Source organism: Olea europaea, unplaced genomic scaffold (genome assembly GCF_002742605.1).
Source record: "Olea europaea var. sylvestris unplaced genomic scaffold, O_europaea_v1 scaffold1168, whole genome shotgun sequence".
In the NCBI taxonomy this organism is placed as follows: Eukaryota; Viridiplantae; Streptophyta; class Magnoliopsida; order Lamiales; family Oleaceae; genus Olea; species Olea europaea.
Window position 1 is genome coordinate 353122 of NW_019229085.1, and position 25439 is coordinate 378560.

At 34.4% G+C, this 25439-nt stretch overlaps 2 protein-coding genes and 1 pseudogene across 2 annotated transcripts; 1 reads left to right on the plus strand and 2 right to left on the minus strand.

Annotated features, from left to right (window-relative positions):
* Positions 1 to 252: 252 nt before the first annotated feature.
* On the minus strand, positions 253 to 2697 carry LOC111373853 (annotated as a pseudogene).
* A 675-nt stretch (positions 2698 to 3372) lies between these two features.
* LOC111373855 (ataxin-3 homolog) lies at positions 3373 to 5730 on the minus strand. The gene is made up of 2 exons (XM_022996439.1): positions 5403 to 5730; positions 3373 to 4242 (listed from the first exon to the last, which is right to left on the minus strand). The coding sequence occupies exons 1-2, from the start codon at positions 5643 to 5645 to the stop codon at positions 3661 to 3663; spliced, it is 825 nt and encodes a 274-aa protein (XP_022852207.1). The 5' UTR covers positions 5646 to 5730; the 3' UTR covers positions 3373 to 3660.
* Positions 5731 to 15042: 9312 nt separating this feature from the next.
* LOC111373839 lies at positions 15043 to 24839 on the plus strand. The gene is made up of 17 exons (XM_022996419.1): positions 15043 to 15213; positions 15896 to 16028; positions 16464 to 16615; positions 17408 to 17491; positions 17592 to 17716; positions 17785 to 17918; positions 18008 to 18027; positions 18112 to 18193; positions 18698 to 18736; positions 19303 to 19575; positions 19691 to 19771; positions 20071 to 20210; positions 20328 to 20426; positions 20642 to 20731; positions 21878 to 21959; positions 24051 to 24181; positions 24276 to 24839. Exons 1-17 carry the CDS (start codon positions 15058 to 15060, stop codon positions 24417 to 24419), a joined length of 1965 nt encoding a protein of 654 aa, XP_022852187.1. The 5' UTR covers positions 15043 to 15057; the 3' UTR covers positions 24420 to 24839.
* Positions 24840 to 25439: the final 600 nt, after the last annotated feature.

Consider the following 25439-nt stretch of genomic DNA (forward strand, 5'->3'; position numbering starts at 1 on the left):
AAGCCAAATTCTTGACAGGCCTGGACTTCAGAACCAGTTTCCTCAGCTAGCTTTTTCCTCCTAGGAACAAAGAATTATATTTGAAAATCCGTTTCCAGTAAATCCCCGTCAAACTTCTGATTATTTAATGCCAATCGATTCAGTTATGGCTTCTCCTTGATTTTGTTATGAACCTACTGGAACAGAACAATTATACGGAACTCCCTGCAATATGCGAGGCCAGATTCAACACAAGGTTGGTTCCAAACAGGGTTTTGCTAGGTTTCCAGCAGGACCCTGCTGGAGCCATGAATTTTACAGGAAATTATCTCCGCCATGGAATTTGGGGCCTGCTGCTGAGCCTTTTGAACCTCCTCTGGTAGGCCAAGGTGATTATGGACGGAGTATGGGGGTTTTACCATTATAGTATCTTGCATTTTTTTCTTAATGTTGTAGATGCTAAAATGAATTTTGATTTAGACAAGGGTTTCACTTCTTGATATGGATTTACACAAAATTCTTCCCCCATTGTGATGGCAATAGGGCTATCTTGTTGGATATGTGATTCGAGAATGGTGATATACATAAGCCTAATTAACATTATCGAAAAAAACTCGGCTTAGAGTTGGACAAATAACACGTACACAATTAACTAATGTCGCTGCATGTTTATGATCTTAGAGCTAGCACTGTTAAGTGCCTAAGAGAAACAGCATATTCAAGGGCCCCAACAAAAGGAAATGTAAAACTGAAGAAAATATATTATCAAGAATCAACTTAATTTCTTCTTTTCCAAAATCCATTTTTGAACCTTGCTGATAAATTCATGTATAAATGCTGTGAGCACCTGTACCCTGTTAGCGCATGTCTATCAATATGGTCTTCATACCTTTCATAAAGTGCTGTAACTGTAAGAAGAATAACAAGGCCTGCCAAGTACAGAGATAAGCAAGATGAGGAAATGCGAGTTGTGCAAGGCTGATGAGAAGGGGATACCTTCATAATTGTAAATGGGAATTACAAGAAAATAAACTTACCGGTGTAGATCAATGTGAGGAAATCACTGAGGCTCCTAATGACACAGATCAGCAACAGACTTAGAGCTACTTTCACGAACATTCTCAAGTCCCTACCAAGTGTGATATCCTCAGACACACAGGGCAGAACATTTATAAGATTGCGGATGAAAGTAGCTGCATCATTCATGATTTCTTCTGAGATATGTAAATGTGGTATAGTTGGAGCAGGTCTGTTTCAGATCATATGCAGAATTATTAAACAAGAATAAAATTTTAATTGCTGATATTTGTCGTCATAGTCAATTTCCTTAGAATAGAAATGTTATGGATTTATCTTGATTGCATAGTTCAGTTTTAGATGAAACGATATCTGACTTCAGAGTTGATCATGTTTAACCTGTGCATGCATTTGAACTGATGATGAAAAAAGAAATTATTGTACCTAAGATGCAGTAAGAGCATATTTTGTATACCCAGTATTAGAACATACTGTACAGTACAATGCACAACATTTAGCCTTTTTTTCTTCTTCAAAACCAACCATTATTGTCTGCCTCGATAAACGTGGTTCTGTCCTATCTAAACCAAACTATTAAACATGTCATGGCCGTTTATCATTTTTATAGTTTCCAATTAACAACAAAATTATATATTTGAATGTGAATTTCATGCTGATGTTGCATCTTTTGTATGTAATTCATGCATTTGCCCAATTAAGATGAAGGTGAAGCCAATCAAGCCTAAAAAAGTTCGATCAAGTGATACACATCAGTTCCAAGGTAGCTCAGGGCTATCATTCTCTCGTTTCAAAGTGGAAAAAAGAAACTTGCACAGAGAGCACTGTTCGGTGTGTTTAGATTGCCAAACCAATTCATTATCTCAATATTGCTCAAATACTGCAAATTCTAATCCATGATAAAAACAGATTTGAATAGCTATGAAGAATTGTGGAAAAGTGCATCACCTGTTTAAAATAGCTGCTGATTTTGCCCAAAGAAAAGGAATGGTAAACAGGAGCAAAAAAAACACTTGAGGTCAATGATAATAGAGTATAACCAGATCTCTCAAAAACCACCCAAGCGGCCAGAATTACGACTAATATTCCCACTGTTAAATTCTTTTGCCTCCATAGCATCACATCTGCGACTGCACCAACACAACACACACATTCAACTTCTCATTTCCATAAATACCAAACCCAATATTGTGAACTTATGAATCAAAATTTTTTTTCCAATCAATCGAAGAGTAATGATCAGAACATTAAATAGCAAATATTCAAAATCAATGATCAGAAAGTGTTTGTGAAAAAGCATCAAAGAAGTGCAGACTTACCTAGGTCTCCTCCAAGGATCTGATGAATAGTTCTCTGCCTGTTAAACAACCGATCTGATGAGCCCATTTTCAAGAATTAAATGACAAATAGAACCCACTATTGATTTGATTACATTTACTTTTATTAGAAAAAAGAATTGTATAAAGCTTTGAATTCACCATTTTACTTGGCCTCGTAATGATTTATTTATCTGTTCGTATGGGTGCATATATACAGTTAATTGGATGTATGTTGACAAGTTTGGTTGGTAGTTACTCAAGTTCCAGCCCAAAAGCACGAAAATACTTATCTAGCTGGTTTTCTTTTTCAAATCGATAGAACAAAAAGCTTTCTTGTGTACTACACGCACAGTTGTCTCAATTCTTTCTTCGAGTAGTGGAGAAGAGCTTCGGCATGACAATTCTATAATCACAAATCATCCGTTCAAGTCACAATAAATTGAATATCGAGTCATCTAAAATGAAACACCTCAATATTGCATAGACACACACCGAGTGATTTGAGTGACTTGAGATATAAAGTGTCATGATTTAAGTGAACGATTTTATCACGTGTGTATATATGAACATCCAATTGAAGCTTCTCTTGTGGTCGATAATCTCACTTTCACTTAGACGATTACAATGATCTATTGTCACATAAATCGATGCAGTATTATAAACTTCGAGTATTTCAAGTATTGTTTGCCCTGGACATTTCATTGTATGATTAGATACATCTTTCAATAATCCATTGCAAACAAGAATAGAGAAAGAGGATCGAGGTAGGTTTAACCATTAAAATAAAACTTTACAACATCGAATCCTTAATTTGAATGTGTATATAAGATGAGATGGTAAATGACTAATGTATCCAATGATGAAATTAAGTGTTTGTTTAGTAACCATTTTCTAAAACATATTTTTCCTCCAAATTCATTTTCGATCACACATTTCATGGATTACACAACTTTTATCAATGTTCTGGCACATATTTTTCAATTCTCATCAAAATCTACTAAGAATATGAGCCAAACGGAGGCTAAAACTCTTTTCTATGTAATAATTGAAAATTGAGAATACCTTTCAGAAAAAAATTGAACGAACAGCAACTGTCAAGGCTCTCAATAGCATACATCCCAAAGAGAAAATACCCAACAATACATGATTGAGAGAAATTATTTGGGAGGGCGTAAAATGTCGTACATGACTTACTTTTTTCCATATAATTTTTTTTACTGTATAAGACTGAACAGGAGATATTTGTTTAACAATATAAAGATTAAAGACTGGAAGCACACAACTATGATCGAACAGCAGACTACATTAACTTGAAAGATGCTTCCTGTCATGCCTTTGCTTCATTGCTGTTTTTATTTTCATTTTCTGTGATACTTGCCTCTGTTTTGATTTCTTGAGTTGAATCGATCAAGCTGGCAGCTATTGCAGCTTTTAAATCCTCATCTTCATTGTCAGACAATATTTCTGGTTGTACATGCTGCAGACGGGGATTGGAATGATGCTGAGACTGACTAGCTCCTGGACGAGATCTCAAAGCCGAGTTGCAAGACTTGGTAATCCTCTCGGCATCTTCAGGTGACAACCACTGCCCATAACCATTGGAGGCTTCGGAGAATGTGATGGGACACTCCTTCGGGAAATTTCCCTTCACCAGGAAAATGCTCCAGCCAAAGCCTTTCAAAGAGTCAAGGTAGGCTGAAAGGTAAAATTTGGAGAAGTGCTCGGGTGCTGCATAGAGGCTGTCAAAATTATACCACTCTCCATTTACTTTCCTTATACAAAACCAGTGGTCCCGCAAATGACAAATAAATGCACTCTCCAATTCTGGGTCGAACTGAGCAGGCTCTGCAACAGGGCTGTTAAGGGGAATGACTTGCAAGTCCCACACCTCCAAAGCCTTTTCCAAAACCTGCAATCCAAATTCTTAAAAGTTACCAAAGGTCCTCCAGAGACATATTTGCTAAATTTACCTAAGAACAAACAGATGGCTCTGAGGGTCCCAGGCACCCCCTCCAACACTACAAAAGCTTTAATATGAAAGGTGCCAAAAGTAAATTGTTAGAACTTCATATTTCCTCACTAAACAAGTTCTCTGTGCAATCCGTTAGTACACTAATAAGAATATCAAGCAGCTTCAGCAACACCAATTGACTCTATATTCATAAACTACTTTCGCTTCACCGTGCATCATGGCATAGGCCACAGAAAGGCCACATGGCATGGCAGGGACTGGAGCGGGAGGGAGTACATGCCAGTTTGATTGTGAAGGAAACTTAGAAATGTCAACTAATATCTGGTAATATAGCCACAGCCTGATAAATGATTTCAAAGGATATGTTTGTGATTAACCTGGAAGTTGTTTCAAATAAAAGCAAATAGAAACTGATCATAAAAAACATAAACATCTCAACCCTTAAGCTCAATTTGCATTGTATGGGGAAGACTAAAATTTTCAAGTGATACTAGATTTGTTTTAAGGAAAAAGGAGATTTAAGAAAATGTTTCATACTTTTCATGGAATTATTAGTGCAGAGCGAAGGATAGAAATAAAATGCACGCTTCACAGGAAATTGCCCCAGTTTATTGCACTCTAAGATGAAGTGATCCAATATACTGTATTGAACAATAAACTCTTAAGGATATGGTGGTACCAACTAATGAATTATATTTTGTGTCTCCTAATAGGGTAATACTTCAACCAATAATAAACTAGGAAACAAGCAACAATTGTCGTTCTCAATGTGTGTGTATATCTTATAGATTGTTTAACAGTAAAACATGACAATTACAACTAAGCCCTTGTTTGGTCCCCCAATACAAACTGAATAACACTAAAATAAAACAAAACTAGAACTAAAACTGAATTTTAATTATAAAAAATGAAATTTCCCAGCACAAAACCAAAACTTTCCATTCAGTATTGCCTGTTCCATAAACACAGGCGGACGCACTGATTATTGAAACCATATAAATTTACACCAAAAGTAACGTACAAACAGAACCTAAACTGAATATTAATTATAATGGCGTGAAGAAAAAGTAAGACAGGGAAACAGCAATATAATATACCTGGATGCTGAAATCGCCATCAAGCGAAACGTTGTGTGACTGTTCAGGGAGGAAATCTCCAGTGACGGCACCGAGCATCATCTGCCGCTCTGTACGGTCGAGATCGGAGGCCATAGCCGCCAAATCGAATTCCGAGAAGAATGGACCCTGCAATACGGTATTCACGCAGTGCACCGCGCACAATTTCGACTCTTGTACCTCGTGGTACAACATGCCGCCATCGCTCGTCCCACCTCCTCCCATTTATCCTCTCACTCTCTCTCTCTCTCTAAAAATTTGGCGGAACCAGAGATTTTGTTAAGCTACGCCGTCGTTCTAGTGTTCTTTTATGATCCCATGTGTTTTTTAAAAGGTTGAAAAACCCGAACATTGAGGCCTCACCGTATCACCCGATAGTATTGCGAGGGAGGGAATTTACGGAATGTGTTTTAATAAACTAGAGAATAAGAGTTTGTCCGTATACTGATATTCACAAAGAGTTTGAATTTCATATTTTAGGAATTAAACTCTTAACTATCAGTAAGGTTGAGACTATCTCACTCCTATCTTTTGCACTACTGGATTATGTACTGAGAGGCAGTTCCATGTGTTTTTAGCGACGAAATATTATTTTAAAAAATAATGCTATTTGCAGTCGCTCACTGCGACAGTTGCCCTACGTAGCATACATATAGCAGGTGGTTATTTGATGCATTAATAAATAAATAAAAAAACTACCACATTAATGCATCAAATAATCACCTGCCATGTGTATGCCACGTAAAGCGACTACCACAGTGAACGACTACAAATAGCATTAATCTATTTTAAATTACTATTTTTGCGGTAACTATTTTTCTGCCCAAATTTAAAACGCTGCTCTTTAATTATTAAATTTTACTATAAATTACTACTTGTTCATCAGAATTTAAAAGATCGCTTATACTCAAATTTGAACAAAGTTACACATCAATCATCAATATCATTTTCACAAGTGTTACTTATTGCAAAATTTAATGAGCAACAAGTAAGTTTATCCAAATTTAGGTGAAAATGAGTAACTTTTTAAAATTCAATAAGTAAGTAATAACGTGTATCAAAATTGAGTGAGCAAGTAGTAGCTTTTTTAAAAATCAATGAGTAAGTAGTGATTTATAGTAAAGTTTAGTGACCATTCATTAAATTATCTCTACTATTTTTCCACAACCACTCGAACTCAATGGTTCAATTTGATTCTAATTAAAATTTAACTTTTCTGAAATGTCAAAATTTAACTAGCTGTAAGCAAGACTGCCAATGAATTAAATTTGATCTGAATTCAATGAAACTAATGAGAGATGGATTTAGGGTGTCAATCCGAAAATTCAATTAAAATTTGAATTCGATAATTCGTTAACTAATTGAAACAAATATAGATATAAATCAATCTGATCTAATTTATTATGATAATATAATATATTTTAATATTACGGCACAATGTATTATACATAATTTTTTTTTTTTTGAAACTCGTAGTATACTCTACACATAATTTTAAATAATGAATAAAATTAGATAACAGTATAATAAATTTAATTAAAATATTTGGAAAGTTTTTGTTATTAATTAAAATATAATTATTTTATTTTATAAATTAAATCACCAGAGAGACCAGTCATTGGAGTTACTTTCATTGTTCAAAATATCACACAATTTGCAATCTATAAATAGGTGAAGCAAAAATTGGGTAAAAAGTTATATTAATCTTTTAATTTTAGGGCTTAGAAGTTGGCTAATTTTGATAACATAGCAAATCAGATATAAATTTAACAATCAAATATTCGTTAAATTATCGGATCAAATTGGATAATAATTATTATTGGATAAAATAAGATATGGGCAGATCCGATCCATTTATAGCCCTAGTTGTAAGGTCTTATCAATATCAATTTTTTTTTAGTTTTTTTTATAATTCATTTTATTGTCCAATTCATTAAAATGAGAAAATAATATATTTTATTAAATTTTAATTAATTTATTTATTTTTAAAAAGTAATTTTTTCAAATAAATTTGGTAAATTAAGGCTTTATAGTTTGTCATATTTTTTAGATAATTTTAGTTGTCATCTTCTATTAGAAATAATGAAATCTCGTATAATTTTCTATTTAAAGTATTGAATTCTTAAAAAAAAAAAAAAAAGTTTAAACGGGGGCGAGGTAGGGGTGGCAAATGGACCGGGCGGCTCGCGAAAACGGAGCTCGTGGGAGGCTCGGGCTCGTAAAAATACGAGCCCGAGCGCGAGCCGAGCGGGCCGGTTTGGTGGACGAGCCCGGGAGCCGCTCGTTGAAAACGAGCCCACGAGCGGGGCTCGTGTTAAAAAGTGACCGTTTCAGTCACTTTTTTTAACAGTGACCGTTTTGGTCCTTGAATAATTTTTTTTTTATAATAAAATTATGACCAGTAACGGTCACTGAATTTTTTCAATGACCGTTTCGATCCTTTAACTTTTTTTTCCTTCTATAAATAGTGGCATTTAGCCACTATTTTTTCTACAATTCCTTCTCAACTCTCAAAATGCCACTATTTTTTCTACAATTCACCCTCAACACTCAACTCTCTTGTGTTGTGCAATTTTTATATACAATTTATACAATATCCAATTCTCATTTCTCAGTTCTCACTATAGTTATTGAAATTCCATCCAATTTTCATTTCTCACTACATTTATACAATTATTATTTTACTAGTTATTACTTATTACAATTAAACAAATTGATTCACGTACATTTGTCGAAAACTTGTTCGGTGTGGGAGGAAACGAATCGCCCATGACACAGCAAAGTCAATTTCGAAATCAATTTGAAGGTCTAAATGACGTACCCCTACCTGAATATATTCCAGATTTGGATTTTCATCATCATGTAAACGGCGATCCAAATTATCCAATTAATTTGGATAATATTGACGTTGCCGAAGCGAAATACGATCAGGAAAAAGAGATTGAATTAAACATTCATGATGCGAGGGGAAAGCGAAAGGGGAAAAAACAGGCAAAATGTTGGGATCACTTTAAGTTGATTTCAAAGGAAAAAATCGTCATTGGAGTTCCAAGATCCAAAGTAGTATGTAAATACTGCCAATAAAGATTGGCATGGCAAAGAGAAATTGGTACCATCAATCTCAATCGCCATTACAAAGTATGTGCAGCCAAACATGGACTTATTCCAGGCTGTCAAACACAATTACAATTTGGCAGTCCAGACGTTAGTGGTTCTGCTGCACCCCTATCTACATGGGTGTATTTACAGGAGAGAATTCGAATCGGAATGGTGAAGCTTATTGCTGGTGCTAAGTTGCCTTTTGCATTAATTGACAACCAACACTACGTCTCATATGTAGAAAAATCTCTGCAGTCAAGGTACGTTGAGGTAAGTCGAAACACTCTTCATTTCGATACAATACAATATTTTACTGAGACAAAACAACAATTAATTATGAATTTGCAAAAATATGGGGGTGTCATATCTTTAACTTCGGATATATGAGAAGGGATTAATAAAAGAGAATATATAGATGCAACTGCACATTATATTGACCCATATTGGTGCATGCATAAAAAAATTATTATTTTTAGAATTATTGAGTTTCTTCACAACGCTAATAATATATTTAATGCTATTATTAGTATTGTTAGAGAATATCATTACGAAAATAAAATTCGTTCATTTACTTTCGATAATGCTAGTGTTAATAAAGTATTTGTCGATAAATTACATAGGGTATTGCAACCTGATTTTGGTGGGTATTTATTTCATATTCGTTGTGTATGTCATGTTTTAAATTTAATTATCCATGATGGTTTAAAATATATAAAGAATGAATTTCAAAATATTAGGAACGCACTAATATATATCACAATCTCCCCAAGTAGAAAACAAGCATTTGAGGATTATTGTGTCGAAATAGGAATGCAAAATGCTAAAACATTTGTTAGCGACGTAAGTCATATGTGGAACTCTACTTACTTGTTATTAAAGTCATGTGAAGGTTTTGAACATTTAATAACTGACTTTTATAACAATAGACATGTTAGAAGTGATGACGATGGTACGTTGACTGAACGTGATTGGCAAATAGCTTTGAAAATTAAAAGATTTTTGACGTCTTTTTATGAAACGACTAAGATTTTATCGGGTGTTTACTATTTCATTAGCTGTATGGTGCTTGAAGGTCTTTATATAATTGTAAGAACATTTCATAAATACAAAAATGACCCTGATTTTAGTGAAATTATAATTGCTATGGAATTAAAATTTAAAAAATACTGGGAAAACTTGCCTATGTTATTTCCTTTAGCATGCGTGATGGACCAACGATATAATTTATCGGGAATTAAATATATAATTGATCAATTTTCAAACGCCTTAACATTTGATACACCTATCACATATAGAAATTTAGGGCAAACATTATGTGAAATGTATGAATTATATGCGAACCGAATAGATACCAATATTAGTCGGGTACCATTTGCACCTACTTCTTCCGCTGAAATTGAATAAGAAGATGCGGAAATATTTAATTTATTTCAAGGCATTAATTCGTATAGATATGATTCATCTGCAATGTATTCATCTACTGCCATGTCGCGTACATCTGTATCTCATTCTAATCAAACATCTACGGGCTCAAGCCATAATGTATTGCCTGCTGAATTAATTGATTATTTCAACTAGAATATGCCAACAGATAAACCAATTAAAAAAAGTTCTAACGAAATAATTGAATTTTGGTGAAGGTATGAACGACGTTGGCCAGTTATATCTGCGATTGCAAAAAATCTGCTGACACCTTCGGTTAGCACTGTTACTTCGGAGTCTGCTTTTAGTGCAGGTAAAAAAGTTTTGAGCGAGATCAAGAGTCGACTGAAAGAAGATATTTTAGAAGCGTTAATGTGCGTTAAGGATTAGCAGGACGTTCATTTTTGACTACAAGATAAATATGTCGAAATTGCATGTCGTCAAGTAAGTGATATTTGATTTAATTATATTGATGAAACATTTCTTTTCTTATTGTTACTTTTAATTTTCTTTAAAAAATTGTACACGCTACAAAAAATTGTTTGTGTACAATTTTTAACTCTACTTACTGAAAATTTAAGTAGCCGGTCCCAAACTCGGATAAAGAATGAGGGTTTATATTTTATCTATTTTAAAAAGAAAAATAAAAAAATAAAGATTTCATTTTTATTTTTTCTATCTCTTTTAGTTAAAAAAAAGAAAAAAATTTATTTCTACCAATTTAGTTAAATTTTTGTTAGTACTATTACTACTATATGTCTACATTTTAAATTCTTTTATCGAACAACGTTGTGCGTACCTTTACATATAATTTTTGAAATAAATTCTTTCTGAAAATTGAAAGGACAATGATTGCCCTTTCAATTGTCAGAATTCTTTCATTTCAAAAATTATATATAATTTTCGAAGTGGAAGACTTCTATATAATTTTCGAAATGAAGATTTCTGACAATTGAAAGGGCATTTGATTACTTTTTCAATTTTTAAAAGGGATTTACTTCAAAGATTATATGAAAGGGGACGCATAGTGTTGCTTGAAAAAATGATTTTTAATACTGTTTTAAATTCTCTTTAAAATATTGTATACGAACAAACAAATAAACAACACAATTTTTAACTCCGCCTACTCTAAATTTAAGTAGCCGGTCCCAAACCCGGATAAAGGAAGAGAGTTTAAAATTTTTACCTAGTTTTTTATATATAAAAATTTTTTATATAAAAAATTCACGATTTAAAAATTAAAATTATTTTTTTATTTTCCAATTTACCTATTTGTTTCCAAAAAAAAAAAAATGAAAAACGACGTATGCTCGCAAGCCGTGCTTGGCTCGGCCCACGAGCCACGAGCCCACCCATTTTTGGACGAGCCGATCTCGTGCTTTCATGGGCCGGCTCGGCTCAGTCTATTGACACCCCTAGGCGAGGTCCTTGTTACTCGTATCCACACCCTCAACCCCAATACCGATTAAGCAGGTAAGCCCCATCCTGTTCAGAGTTGGGCCGAGGGTATCAGATTTGACGAATTTTTTGCCATTTTTATTTCTAGAGCCGACTCTAAGAGTAGAAGTCTCAGCAATAATGAAGAGCAACGTATGTTGAGATAAAGCTGATGATATTGATTGCCAAGGCTTTTTGTGCTACAGAGGTTAAAAAGTGTAGTGTGAGGAAAGATTTTAAAGGAGAAATACGTTGTTATTAGTTAGAAGAAGTGCAACTTAGGTCGTGTTTGAGCCCCATTAATTTCTAATAATGTATTATGGAATAGTATGAAAAATGTATCGTTAAAAAAGAATGAAATTCTTTTTGATTAGCTTGTAATATTATTTTAATAAATAATATATGGTTAAAAATGAGTATCGTAGACAAAATAATGAGAAAAATGGAGCTCAATCAGGGGCATAAGGTCAATGCACATTAATGTTACATGTTCATCCTCCATTAACGGATTGGATCTTTAAAGATTGGAGGGCCAAACTAATACCGACGGTAAAAGTGTTTGACTTGCCAATAACGGTATTGATACGGTAGAATGATTTGGGAATGTTGGTAGTTTTGCTAGATAGTGGTACTTGGTAATGGTGGTCGGTGAAGTGATTGTCATCTCGTTGGAGGTGTTGGAATGGTCGATGGCTGTTTTTGTGTTTTGGTCAATGGAGTTGTGTGTTTGTTCTACATGTGTGTGTATTTTAAGGTCGTATTTGACACCCATTATTTAAAAAATTAAAGAGTTTTGAATAGTATTTTTAGATAATGCGTGGTTAAAAAGTAAAGAAACTTTGGCCCCGTTTGGTACTAATTTTTGTAAGAATGAGAATGAAAAATATAATCGTTAGGAACCCACAAAAGAGATAGAAAGTCAAATATAATGGCTTGATGTGATGGATAAAGGTCATATTTTTTCATTTTTGTGGTCAAAGAATGAGAATCAAAAGGGGGCTTTATTTGTTTGTATATAGAATATTTTATTATGTGAATGTGTGATGGATAATGATACTGTAACAAACAATTTAGTGCATAATTGGTTCTGATTTTTAATTAAAAAAATCAATTTTTTGACTGTTACTTCTCTAAGTCAGCCGTAATTTTTTATTTCTTATTTTTCAGGTGGGACTTACTTTTTTCTCTAACGTTTAAAAAATTAATTCTCATAATCACTATCGAAAAGTCATCGTTTGATAGCAATTTTTCATCTCAAAAAATCAAAATTTTGATCGTTATTTCACTATTCAACTCATTATTTTTTACTTTCTCACTCATAAGTGGAACTCAATTTTCTCTTTAACAATCAAAAAATCAATATTCATAATCTCTACCAAATAGTGCTCAAGCTCTTAAATTTTTAAAGGTTGTCAAACGGAGGCTAAAAAAGATATATTTGTAGAATTTTAGGGTACACGTGACAACATTTATGATAAAATTTTTAACATCTTGTCAATTTTATCCTATTTTGATAACAGTAGATGAAATGTGTATTTAAAAAATTAATAAAAATTGAAAATCTTATAAAATGATTGTAATTAAAGTTTGAATTAAAGAATCACTTAAAATTAAAGTGAATGGCATAAATTTTCCTAGTATCTACGACTACTCCCCAATTACCAAACTGCCCCCTCTCTCCTCTGTCACTCTCCGCGGCCCCCGTAATGCTGTAATCGCACGAATAGGGCTTCAAACTCCATTTCAATTCATACACAACAATAATTTCTGTCTAATATAAGTAAATTCATTTTCTTTCATTTCATTTTCTCTTCTTGATGGATTGAACAGTAAAAATAAAAAATAAAATCTCTCCGATCTCTCTCTCTCTCTCTACATGAAGGCGGAGCCCTTCCGCTAGGGTTTGGCAGAGTTGAAGTTTTACTCATGGATTATATCATTCGGGCTGAATTTTAGGGTCTTAAGTTGTGCATACTAGAATGAAGAGGGTTTTTATTTGATTTTTTTTTTTTTGACGTGGGTTTTATCGAGGTGGTTACGAGGTCTCAACGACAATTATCAGCGGGGTTGTCTCGAGTTTCGGCCATTTTTGTTGCTTCAGGTTTGAACTTTTTTTTCCTTATTTTAAATTGTTGATCATGCCCTTTTATGGCTAGAACAAGAACTTGTTATGTTGGGTTGCAGGTCTTTCTACTACACATGCTTGTATACAAGAAAAAAGATGAACTTTTCAGTAAATGACAGGTTTTGGATCCTTGATTTTGTTCCACTTAAACTAAAAAGATTTATATTATGGGAGTGGGACAGTCTCAGCATTTTAGCGCTTAAATGGAGATGAATAATGCGGAATTCTCAGTGGGGGGTTCGTGCTGGGAGCAGAGGGAATTGTTGACTAAAATAAAAATTTGGTTATCTTTGTTTTTGTTTTTATTAATTGACAATGGAAAAAGAAAAGAAAAAGGAAAAGAAATAGAAATTTTTGGGCTAAAGTAACCGGAAATGTTTGATTGGACTCTGAATCCTTCCTGCATTGGTTGGTGCATTTACAGTTTGAACGTACCTGTTACCTTCAATTCTTTTCGGATTTTAAAAGGGTTGTAGTGATACCAGTTTGCTTTTGTTGACTCAAGGAACATAAAACTTCACTTTGTTAGCTCATGTTTGCAATTATTAGACGTTAGTTTTGCATAGATGCATATTCCTTTTAAATTCGGATGACAACTTTATGGTTACAAAGGAAAGCTTCCTGCATATCCATATGACCCTACACTCCTTTAGCTAAGTTACAGGATTCAACTTTGAACTATAGATTTGCTTCAATGACTAGAGGACAGATCTTGAGATCATTTGTTTTGTAGTTGCTTGGGTTGATTCATGAAAATATGCTTTTCTTTTATCTGCACGATTATCAAAAGATGTTTGCATCCAAGGAGGTGTCTTTGTTATTCCAATTGAATACCAATTTCAATTAGCTTACACCAGCATTTAAAACATGGAATCCCTTGTGAATCAGCAAGAACTTGAGTGCTAGTAAGGTCTTGGAGTGGGAGTAGGAATGTTAAACGACAATTAATGTTAAAAGCTATCTAGTTGGGTTTGAGACCCCCCTTCTCCCCCTGGATGAATGCTGTCAATTTTAATTTTTGTTTTTCTCTGGTTTCTGAGATTTGAATATCACTTTCATGTTCTTAGTTAGCTCTCACAGGACGATCTTTTAACATAATTACGTTTGCCTTGTGGTACTGTGATATCCAAGGTTAATATTTTAAATCATAATTTATTGCAGTTCCATTTTCTTGCTTTATATTGACGTAGGTCACGTAGTTCATTATTGGTTCATTATTGTCAGTTATAAGCATAACCTAAGAGGAATTAGGAAACTTCTCTCCTGCTATGGTAGTGTTTTTCCAACTGGAACAGTTCAATTGCATGACATTCTGTCTACCCTTCCCTATCCCCATAAATTATTTTCTCTCTCTCTCTCTCTCTCCTTCGCGTCTCTTGGAGGGTATGACATTTCTGGGTGTATTGACTCTGTCACTGAGAAGCTCTTATTTGACATAACTTTACTTTCATTTGTGTTTGACTACTGTAATAAGGTTCATATTGGTGTCATTGAAAGTAAAAAGAATAAAATTTTGATGTAGCATCTAAACAAATGATTCTTGGTGTTAATTGAATGATTGCCAGCATGGATTTGAATGCCATCCCAGAACCAGAAGAGGATGATGTGTTTTATCAACCAAATTTCGAAGAAGATCATGCACCAGAAGAACAGATAGAATACAATGAGCATTCAGAACACGGGGAGTCTGCTGTTGAGATTTCACACCGGGTACTTCTCTCTGACTTAAATATGCTCCTTTTCAAGATTTAATGAAGAGACATCATTTGATCCTTCCCACATGATGTTCCAGATTGGTGCTTCTTTAGAGCTTATGAGTGTATTTGCATATCAGAGTGTTAGTCAACTGGTGGATAAATTCATGCTTTAGAAGGTAGAATGTTAGGTACTAGAGAACTTCTGGGAGATAATTCAATTGGTGATTGATGCATTGCAAGCCTATGGTCTGCTATTTTTGCTTGGGGTAATGAGTTCTTGGAAGCTGATGATTAATGTACTGTAAAACTATCATTTCAGGCTTGCAAATTGTTACTCCACTTGTCTGATGACTAGGCTAGGCTCTGTTAGCCACTCGGACTCTGCTTCTTTTCTCTCTCTGTTTCCATCACTAACCTATTGAATTGGTACAGCGGGGAACCTTAAGTTGGTTTTCCATAATGTATTGCAAAATTTGATGCTTTAGTAATGGATTATTCGTAAAATTAACTATAGTCATCCTCTGCAATTACATCCCCTTGAAAAGAAGGGAAATAAGAATAAGGAGATAACTCTGCAAAAGCATGTATATTGTTACGAGTTTGTGCACCATGATAATTGCAGGCCATATTTTTTTTATCTGAGATGTCACCGTTCTGACCTGCTAATGAGATATTTGAGGTACGTTTTGAATTAGGAACGTGAAGAGAGGATTCAGAGGCTAAAAAGACAACGTCCCATTGACAGGCTATCATACCAATCTCAGCCACCATTTCGTGATGATGGGTATCAAATTAAAAAACAGAAACCTCATAATAAACTTCCTCCAGGTAAGTTTAGGCCATTTTGGCATGGGTTGGTTTATCTTTTGATGAGCATTCATTTTCTTTTGCAATGTGGAGAAATCTAATAGAATTTATTCATTGAAGATGAATTTGACAATGTTTTCCTAGAATCTTACCATGTCAGTAGTCTGGTATGAACTTATAAGGGGATGAAATGCTCGAATTTAAGTATTTGATGATATTTTTTGGTCAGTTAAGTAGTTGTTTGTTTGCTCGTCATATCATTGTATTATAGGAGAAAGAAATAATATCTCAGACGAACAGATACTAGAAATTTGTTACTACCTGATTGACAGTCTCTGAAGGTCCCATTTGGGAGGGGGTGGGCAATTTGACAAGTATTACCATGCGACCCTTATTTTCCTTATGTATTGTTGTTCACTGTATTCCTTTTGAAATTCTGGTTGCGTCGTCTTGCAGGTTGGTTGGATTGCCCTTCATTTGGTCAGGAAATAGGATGTTTAGTACCTTCAAAAGTTCCTTTAGGTGAATCATTCAATGATTGTATTCTTCCGGGTAAAAGATACTCTTCCAGGCAGGTGATTCATCAACAGAGAGTTTTAGGAAGAAAGGTGAGTATATGGAATTATGGACTGCAGCAACTACACACCTTTATTATGTTATTATTTCTGGGAGCAGAGCTGGTAATTAGCACATCATTTTCAAATTGTAGAGAGGAACATCTGAATTTTCACTTTGAACACCTGCTCATATTCCTCTTTTTTGAAATGTTATAAACTTTATAAAGTACTTTAAGGGGTCAAGTACAGTGCAATAATGCATCTGAGGCATGATTCTTGCTAATGCAATAGCAAAGCCTGCTGAAATGTAAATCCTGGTTCTATAACCAAAATAATTAGACTAGAGTTGGCTATAGAGTGGCCGTAAGTCAATTCATGACTCTTAACTTGCGATGTTGACCAACTATTAGTGAGACAAGCTTTTTACGTTCAGCGTTGAAGCAAGCGAAGCCAGAATTAGGCTTCCTTATGTTATTAGCCTATTTCATGCAAGACCAAAATCTACCTTGAGGAAGAAAGCTGATACTATATTTATATTCCTCCTGAGATTCTTATCAGCAAGTGCATGCATATTTATCGGTAAAACTTGAAGATGAACCACTGAATGATGTAATCTTTTAAGAAAATAATTTTTTTTATGGAACTTGCTTGAATAAGGTTGAGCAGTTGAAAGCTGCAGGATCATGATTCTATGTATAATTCATTTATATATGGTAGTAACATTATCATTTGTATGCAGTGATGTGTGAATGAATCATAATTTCTGCTGATTGATTTATCTGATGGACACTGATAGAGCCTCTCAGAATACTGATTTTAATTTATATACTGAAATGTTTTCAGCTTGGTTTGGTCATCGATCTTACAAATTCAAATAGATATTATTCGACTAATGATTGGAAGAGAGAAGGTATCAAGCATGTTAAGGTGGGTAATGAATATTTCTATACCCTTGACTCAAGAATTACGTTTTCATAAATTTGCAAATTTATATTTTGGAGTTCCTGATTAGTTGCTTCTGATTTAGATTCCTTGCAAGGGGCGTGATTCTGTGCCTGAGAATGAGGCCGTAAATGCATTTGTTTATGAGGTATGTTGCTCTATAGACATTCATCATATCTCTGTGCTTGTAAGCACATATGGAGTATGCTAGCTTTATGCTCTTACTATTTCTGCAAAATCATTTCTACTATTGAAGCGTGGTAAATAAATTTGGTTAGCTTCCATGTCTTTGTATTACTCTCTCCAAATGAAGGAAAGGAACCTGTTCTTGGAATGTTTGTGTCTGCCCATCTAGAAAGTGGCTGCAATATTACCACAGGTTCATTATCTGATGACACACATACTGATGCTAGTTTCTGAATGGCAAATTTAAGAAAATTCAGTGAGCAATTTTATTTTAGGTCTTTAGGCATTCCCTTATTTTTTTATTTTTTTTGGCAGTCTTTAGTATTTTCCTAATCGTATGGCTCTTGGGATTTGTTAGTAGTTTCCTTGCGATTTAATAGTTCTTCCTTAGGCTGTAACACATTGTATACTGAGCTTAGGAAGATTCTATTCTGATGAATTTGAGTCATATTGCATCTATGGATCAGTCTCAGAACAAGCTTTTTGGTGCAATAGAATTGTGTGTGTGTGTGTGTTTTTGTTTTTTTTTTTTTTAACTAGAAATAGCTTCAAGATAAAGGATTCCCCCCCCCCCCAACCCCATGCATGTGTAATAAATTAGTCCATAATTTAGATTCGCTAATAAAAATATACGTGCATGCAAATACAAATAGAGTAACGACTTACCAAAATCATGGTATATGCATGATAATAATCAAATCATGACTTAAACAAACATAGAAAACACAAAAATACGAAGGAAATTAAATGATGCAAGATATGAGAGAAAGACGGATTTTCGACTCCTAGACTGGCGCCAAGAGGATCAAATCAACATCATTCTCTCAAGATACAATGCTTCTCTCATAATTAATATAGCACAATATTAATTTTGTCGAACGAACCAATGCTTAGCTGTACTTTTCTAGAAGGAAGATATCTAATACGATCCTAATTGCTTCTGTTGAATTCTACTGCTGCTGAATAGAGTTGATACTGTTGTTGCTCCTATCTGAACCTGTGAAGCTATTGATGAACCTGTCTTGTGGGTGATTACTGGATCAGGTAGTCAATATGGTGGCTGATTTATGAAATGGAAAGTGCACATGTAATTGACGAAATAAGCCGTATGAATTAGTTGGGAAGGATGGATTGTGAACAAGGAATTATTGTACTGTTTATTTAAATGAAATGAAGAACATAAAGTAAATGAAATAACATTTCCTAAGGCATTCGAGAGGCCTTGGTCTCTCCTGAATTTTCCCAATCTTTTCCTGAATTTTCCCAATCTTTCCTGAATGATGTCCCGCTTTCCCCCCATTACATTTATAGAGAATTTACTAGTTTGTTATTATAATTCTGCCCTTTTGCTAACTAACTTTGGAATTCTCTAGAATATTGAACTAATAACAACTTGTATTGGAATATTGGAGGTGGGGGTCTATCAATATCGAACAGGAAACTCAAAAATAATATGAAGGGGGTGTTTGATATCCATTTTCTTGTAAAAATATATTTTAGAATAGTAAATTGATGAGAAATGTGTGGTTAAAAAATAAGGAAAAGTTTTTTATTTACGTGTAATAATCTTGTGTTTGTGTCTCATTCTTATGTTCATTTTTCATCATTAGCAACTGATAAGCTGTGTTCTGCAATGGTCGTTCTTACTAATGTTTGTGCATTTTTAAATTTGAAGGGAAATCAACCTTATGTTTGTTGTCCATTATTGGTGGCTTGTGTGCCCATGTTTTATGGTAGATATCATGATCTTGCTCATCTTCAGTTTCGTGGGTTGATAAAGTATGAGTTTCTTATAATCAGCCTGAATTTATTAATCGTTAACACTGGAAAAAGACTAGTTTTTATAATTGGTTATTCACTTGGGAATCAAGATGACATGAAATGTGCTTTAGCATGAGCACGTGGAACATAAGAGATGGTTGAGATATATACTTATATGCAGTGTGACGTTGAGTATCTGGAATTTTGATCGATAAGAGGTTTAGAAATTATGTGAAGGGACATCTTCCCTTATTTTACATCATCTTAGCATTTATCACAATTTAATCTGTAGAAATATCTTACAACACCATGCAAGTTGTAAGTTGTAATATTATGTATAGAAACTTTTTTATTCATTGCATCCAGGTATCAAATGATGGAGATAATACTGCTGATTGAATCTATATTTTTTAACTGTAAACCGTCTTAATTCCTGATACAGACCACTATGAATTATATGCTCTTATTGCATTTTCCCTTGTTCAAGAATCATGAAATTTTTTAGTTTACTATGTTTTTTATTATTATTATTATTTTTCCACATTTGCACTTTTATACAGTGTTGGTTTTATTGTGGTTGAGTGGTTCTACCTGAGTAAATTCATTTTTACTTTAAACACTTGTTTTATTGCAGCGGCCCTTTTATGAACGTTGGAAAATGCTTGAAAAGGAAGTAATTGAACCTCGGAATATAGAACGACAATATATATCACAGAGCAAAAATCCCTATTATAGATATGACATGGAGCCATTCAGGGTATGTTGTATTTGGGTTTTGCGATTTTCACATCATGAGTCCTATTCTTGTCCCCACTTCCACCTCCATCTGTTGTTGAAATGCTGGAACCTTTTCTAATCTGTGGAAGCTTCACAGGTAAGAAGGAAAGACTTTTGGCTGCTATCTACTGTCACAAAACTTTTGAAGGGATTTATTCCAAAGCTTTCACATGCTGCTGATGGTCTTATTTTTCAGGTGCTTGCAATGACAATGTAGAATTAGTGGCACATCTAATTGCTCATATTTTGGGTTGTGATTCTTTACTTTACATATGCTTTATTTATGTAATTCGTGCTATATCTTGAACATGCTATTCACCCATGAATTCGGGAATGTGTTAATTATCTAATTTTAGTATTTCTTTCTCGATAATTTGTATGGAAATTGTTGCTCGTTGTTTTTGCGTGCAGGGTTGGGATGATCCTTATGTTCCTCGAACGCATGAGGGTCTCTTGAAGTGGAAATACCCAGAAATGAATTCAGTTGATTTCCTCTTTGAGGTTGTTGCTAATGCAATTTCTCTCTTCCTCTCTTTATCCCGAAAATGACTTTGCTTGTATTTTCTACTTATTATGGTTGATTAGTACAAGTTAATCCTTGTTCATAATAGCTACTCTGTTTTGATCCAATGTTGCGGCAATTGAACAGTCTGATACCACTGAATGTTCTGCAACCATCTGAGATAGTGTTAATTTAGGTGTTTCTCTCCTTCCAGCTCGTTGCACTAAGGACGCATTGATGTGTAAATTAGCCATTGTTTAGGTCTATCGGTTCTCTTAATTTATCCGCATATGGAGCCATCTGTGATTAGTTAGCATATTTCTTTGTTTCTTATTTTGTCCATTCTATTATGCCTGCACATATATATTTAATATATGTTATATTCATTTTATGTAGATAAAATGTTTTTAATGACCAAGCCCTCTGCACCATAAAGTATAGGTGGTCTAATAACCATTTTATGGTATTTGTCTTAAAACTTAATAGGTACCTTGGTACCTTTCGATAACGTAGAATTGCTATAGCACTTCTTCATTTTGTCCAACTCACTCGTCCTATGCATTATATCAGTTTTAAGTCGTCCTGTGTTTTTACAACAATCAGGCTCTTTGGAATCATACTCCATCGTTTGACTTGACCATTATTTCTATTTGATGATGAGAGAGAAATTTTTGTTGTCCTCCTTAGATCCAAATAGTCATGTTTGACTCATATTTATCTATACCAAGTCACTTTTTATCTACACAGAGCACTCACAAGTATTATCCACTCATCCACAACTCATTTCGATATATTTATAATTTAAATCGCTTATAAACACTTCCAAACATGCTTTTAGACTTAAATTTACCAGATCTGTCTTCTACTAATGACAAACCCCAAAGGAACCTGAACTCGACCCTGTTTGGTTAGCTCCTTTATGACTAAACCAAAAATATAAAAAGTCTGGCAGAATTTGGCATGGTAAATCCCCTACTACTACCCGTACTTTCACAATTATACACCTTTATAATATTGATATAATCTAACAAAACTCTATATGCTTTTTCCAAATCAGTAAAAACTATTATAGCTGAATTTGAACGAACTTTTGAGTCATGTTTCTTGCTGTCTCGGATAAATTTTCTGTCCTTGTGCATTGGCAGATGGTTGACAGTCGCCAGTCACTTTATCTTCACGAAAGAGGGAAGAAAAAACTAATGGAAGGAAGTCGGGTTGTTTTCCCAGGTTAGTATTTTTCCTTATTATAATGCTGCTATTGTTGCATCGCTTGTAAGGTGTATGGAAAGTCACAATGTACCTTTCGACTCTGCATTTTTTGGTCTAACTCTCAGAATAAAAACTTGGACAATCTGTCCTAGTTCCTCCAACAAATAGGTCATAATATTAATAGTTAGACATAAAAGTGAGCAAATTTCAGAATTACTTCTTTTCCAGAGCCTCTGAACCGGGCCCTATTTATTTTTTGAACTATGCAAGTTTTTTATGCATCCTTAGTTATAGAAGGGTTCAAACTCTGTAAACACATACGAGTAGTTAGGTACACTTATGTGATGAATTACTGAAATTTTGTACTCTGTTTGTTGCTCATATTTTCACTTTGGCATAGGATGCTCAATTGCAAGTTTTCTTTTTAAGTGATCATTAATAGATCCATTTTAGCAACACTCCTTTATTCAAAATCATAAAACTATTTAATTTGTATATTGATTTGATAGGGCAAGGTGAATTTCTCAATCATCCAATTGAAATATGCTGTTACTGGAGAGACTGCTCTTTGTTGATATGTAGGTCACTTGAATATAGAACTTTTAACTGAAATGTATTAGCAGTAGTTGATGTAAAAGTGCTGAGCTATTGAATAATGGGAAGATGCTGCTAGAATGGTCTAATAGCATAAGTGGATGTTTCTTGTCAAGTTGGCTAGGTGACGAAGAACTAACATTGACAACGAACAATTGAGAAAGGAACCAAATAAAGAAGGGGATCAAAGAATAGAAGATATTAGGGCACAGAGGAAATCAATTTATTTATATATTCAAGGGCGCCTTTTATATAGAGAGCAAATAATCTAGTAATTTTAATAGTACTCATAATAAACTAGAACTTTATCAAAATATTAAAACTATCCTGATCTAATTTAAACAAAAATAATTTGAATTAATCTCTCTTAAAATTCTTTCTGAACCCTATCTTTTTTCTATCTTATCTCCATCTCCATCTCCATCTCCATCTCCATCTCCATCTCCATCTCCATCTCCATCTCCATCTCCATCTCCATCTCCATCTCCATCTCCATCTCCATCTCCATCTCCATCTCCATCTCCATCTCCATCTCCATCTCCATCTCCATCTCCATCTCCATCTCCATCTCCATCTCCATCTCCATCTCCATCTCCATCTCCATCTCCATCTCCATCACTAGCTTACTGCGTCACATCCCATTTACATTTGCATGTCTGGTTGGCTATTGGTCATTCACAACTTTGGCTCAACAAATTTGAAATTATATGTCAAAAATTCATGGACTTCTTGTGACCTTCGCATCACATCAAATTTATATATACGTTCCCCTAGGCATACAATATGGATTAGGGCACCTAGGTTGGTTTATAGGTTTTCATGACGTTATACCGGTACATTAATATCTCTAATTTCTGTATCAATCTTCAATTGACGTATTGAGATTCAGAACTTTGGCCGTCATGTTATAAATGCTTCTTTATCCTGGATGTTCGGAGATGTGTGAAACCTGGGTTAATTGGTAATAGTTTTAACTTGCACCCCTGCCTTCACTGCTCATCATTTATATAGGTAGTACAGTGGGAGTTCCCCTGTAATAATAGTTTCAGTTTCATTTTTGGCATACTCTCTGAAGTATCCCTGAAACAAATTATGCATCATCTGGAAATCTGATAGCTCAGAAGGCTTTAGCAAGGTTACCATTTATGTATGTCTATCACTGTGTTATAACATGAAGCTTAAATTCTGCTGCAACTAAAAGTTGGTGCACGTAAAGGATTCAGCTTCTAGCCTTCTACTTGTGTGTGTATATGTTTTGCAGTGTTATTAATTCTTGATTTCTTTCTACTGTAGTTGCTCAATCACGAAAAGCTTCTGCTGCATTTAATTGATGCTAATTAGGAGAATTCAGTGCATATAGTTTCTTATTAGATAACATCCTCAGTTATAATACATGCAATTAAGTAGTAGCAGCGATTTGGAGGTTCATGAGGCACACCAGAATGGCTCTATGTACTCGGACTAGATAATATTTTCTGTCATTTATTTCCGTGCTTGTTTTATATGATTTTGCAGATGGGTCTGATCCTGCATCATACTCGGGGAAGATAGTTGAGTGTTCTTGGGATCAGAACGAAGATGTATGGGTATGCATGCGAATCAGGCCAGATAAAGGGACTCCAAATGAGTTTAACACCTACAAGAAGGTACATCCCATCTCTCATTGATGTTCCTACACTAGTGCATATCATTACTACCTGCTAATGTAATAAATGGCTGACTTTGTTCAACCCAAAACAGGTAATGAGAAGTATAAAGGACAATATCACAGAGGAGGTCCTTTTGAACGAAATAAATGAGATCATTCGCCTACCAATGTATGCAGATAGGATACAGAACGAGAGCAAAGCCCACCAACACATTAACACATCACGCCGTAGGTGATTGATTTCTCATAAGTGAAAGACGTCTCGCCTAAAGAATCTGCATGGCCTACACATGAGAATATAAGAGGATTATGTAGATAATTTGCAAGTTGTAAGTTGGTGACGAGTGCGATAGTGTCTTGTTGCATGATTCTGTTTGCTCACTTAAGTTATATTCTGTATCAGCCCCCCGTTCATTTCTAGTGTATTCAAGAATTATAGGAATTAGAAGTAGAGTCACCATGTGTATTAGTATTAAGTACTAGTTTTTTATCTAATAGATAGCTTCAATAGGACAGAATCGAGTTCTATAGCAATTTTCATGATGTGAATATAGATGAATGGGATCCTTTATTTAGTGTTGCAGTCTCTTGTTGGTGCAATGATATTGTGTAAATGTAATCGCATGAAGAGGGGAGTGGCCACTTTTCTTCTCGCTCGCCATTTTTGTTCATTACATGCTCTTTTAGGCTTGTACCATTGCTGTGATACCTCGTAATGTCTGCCTTCGTCTCTAGTTAGAAACAAATTCCTTTAATCGTCTTTGCCAATAGATATATACTTTAATAAACAAAAATGACTCTTTTTCACTTGCATGTAACAAAAGTTTTAAAACTTTCTTGTTTTGGTGACTCTGCATCTTTCTAACGATTTGGAAATAAAGGGGATAGTTGCATCTTCATCCCTAATGTTCACAGCTTATGGCTTCGATGGAGTCCATTGCGGATACCAACCACGTTGCAATTGTGGGTTGGATGTCTAATTGTCGGGGTGGTGGTGATAGTATTTTGAACTCAAATTGGTGGCTTTTTTCCCAAAATATTAAAATGGTGAAGAATATGAATAACAAAATATTTTGTCCTGCCACGGATTGGGGTGGGGATGCAGAACATGATCTCCATTTTGATCAACATTTTTAGTAGGAAATGGGAAAGGTTTCCAGTTGCCCTGTTTGTTGTCATCTATGTCTTAGGCGAGAGGGTCGAAACATGCCATTAGGACATAAATGGACTGGACTATCAAGTATCAGGAATATAAG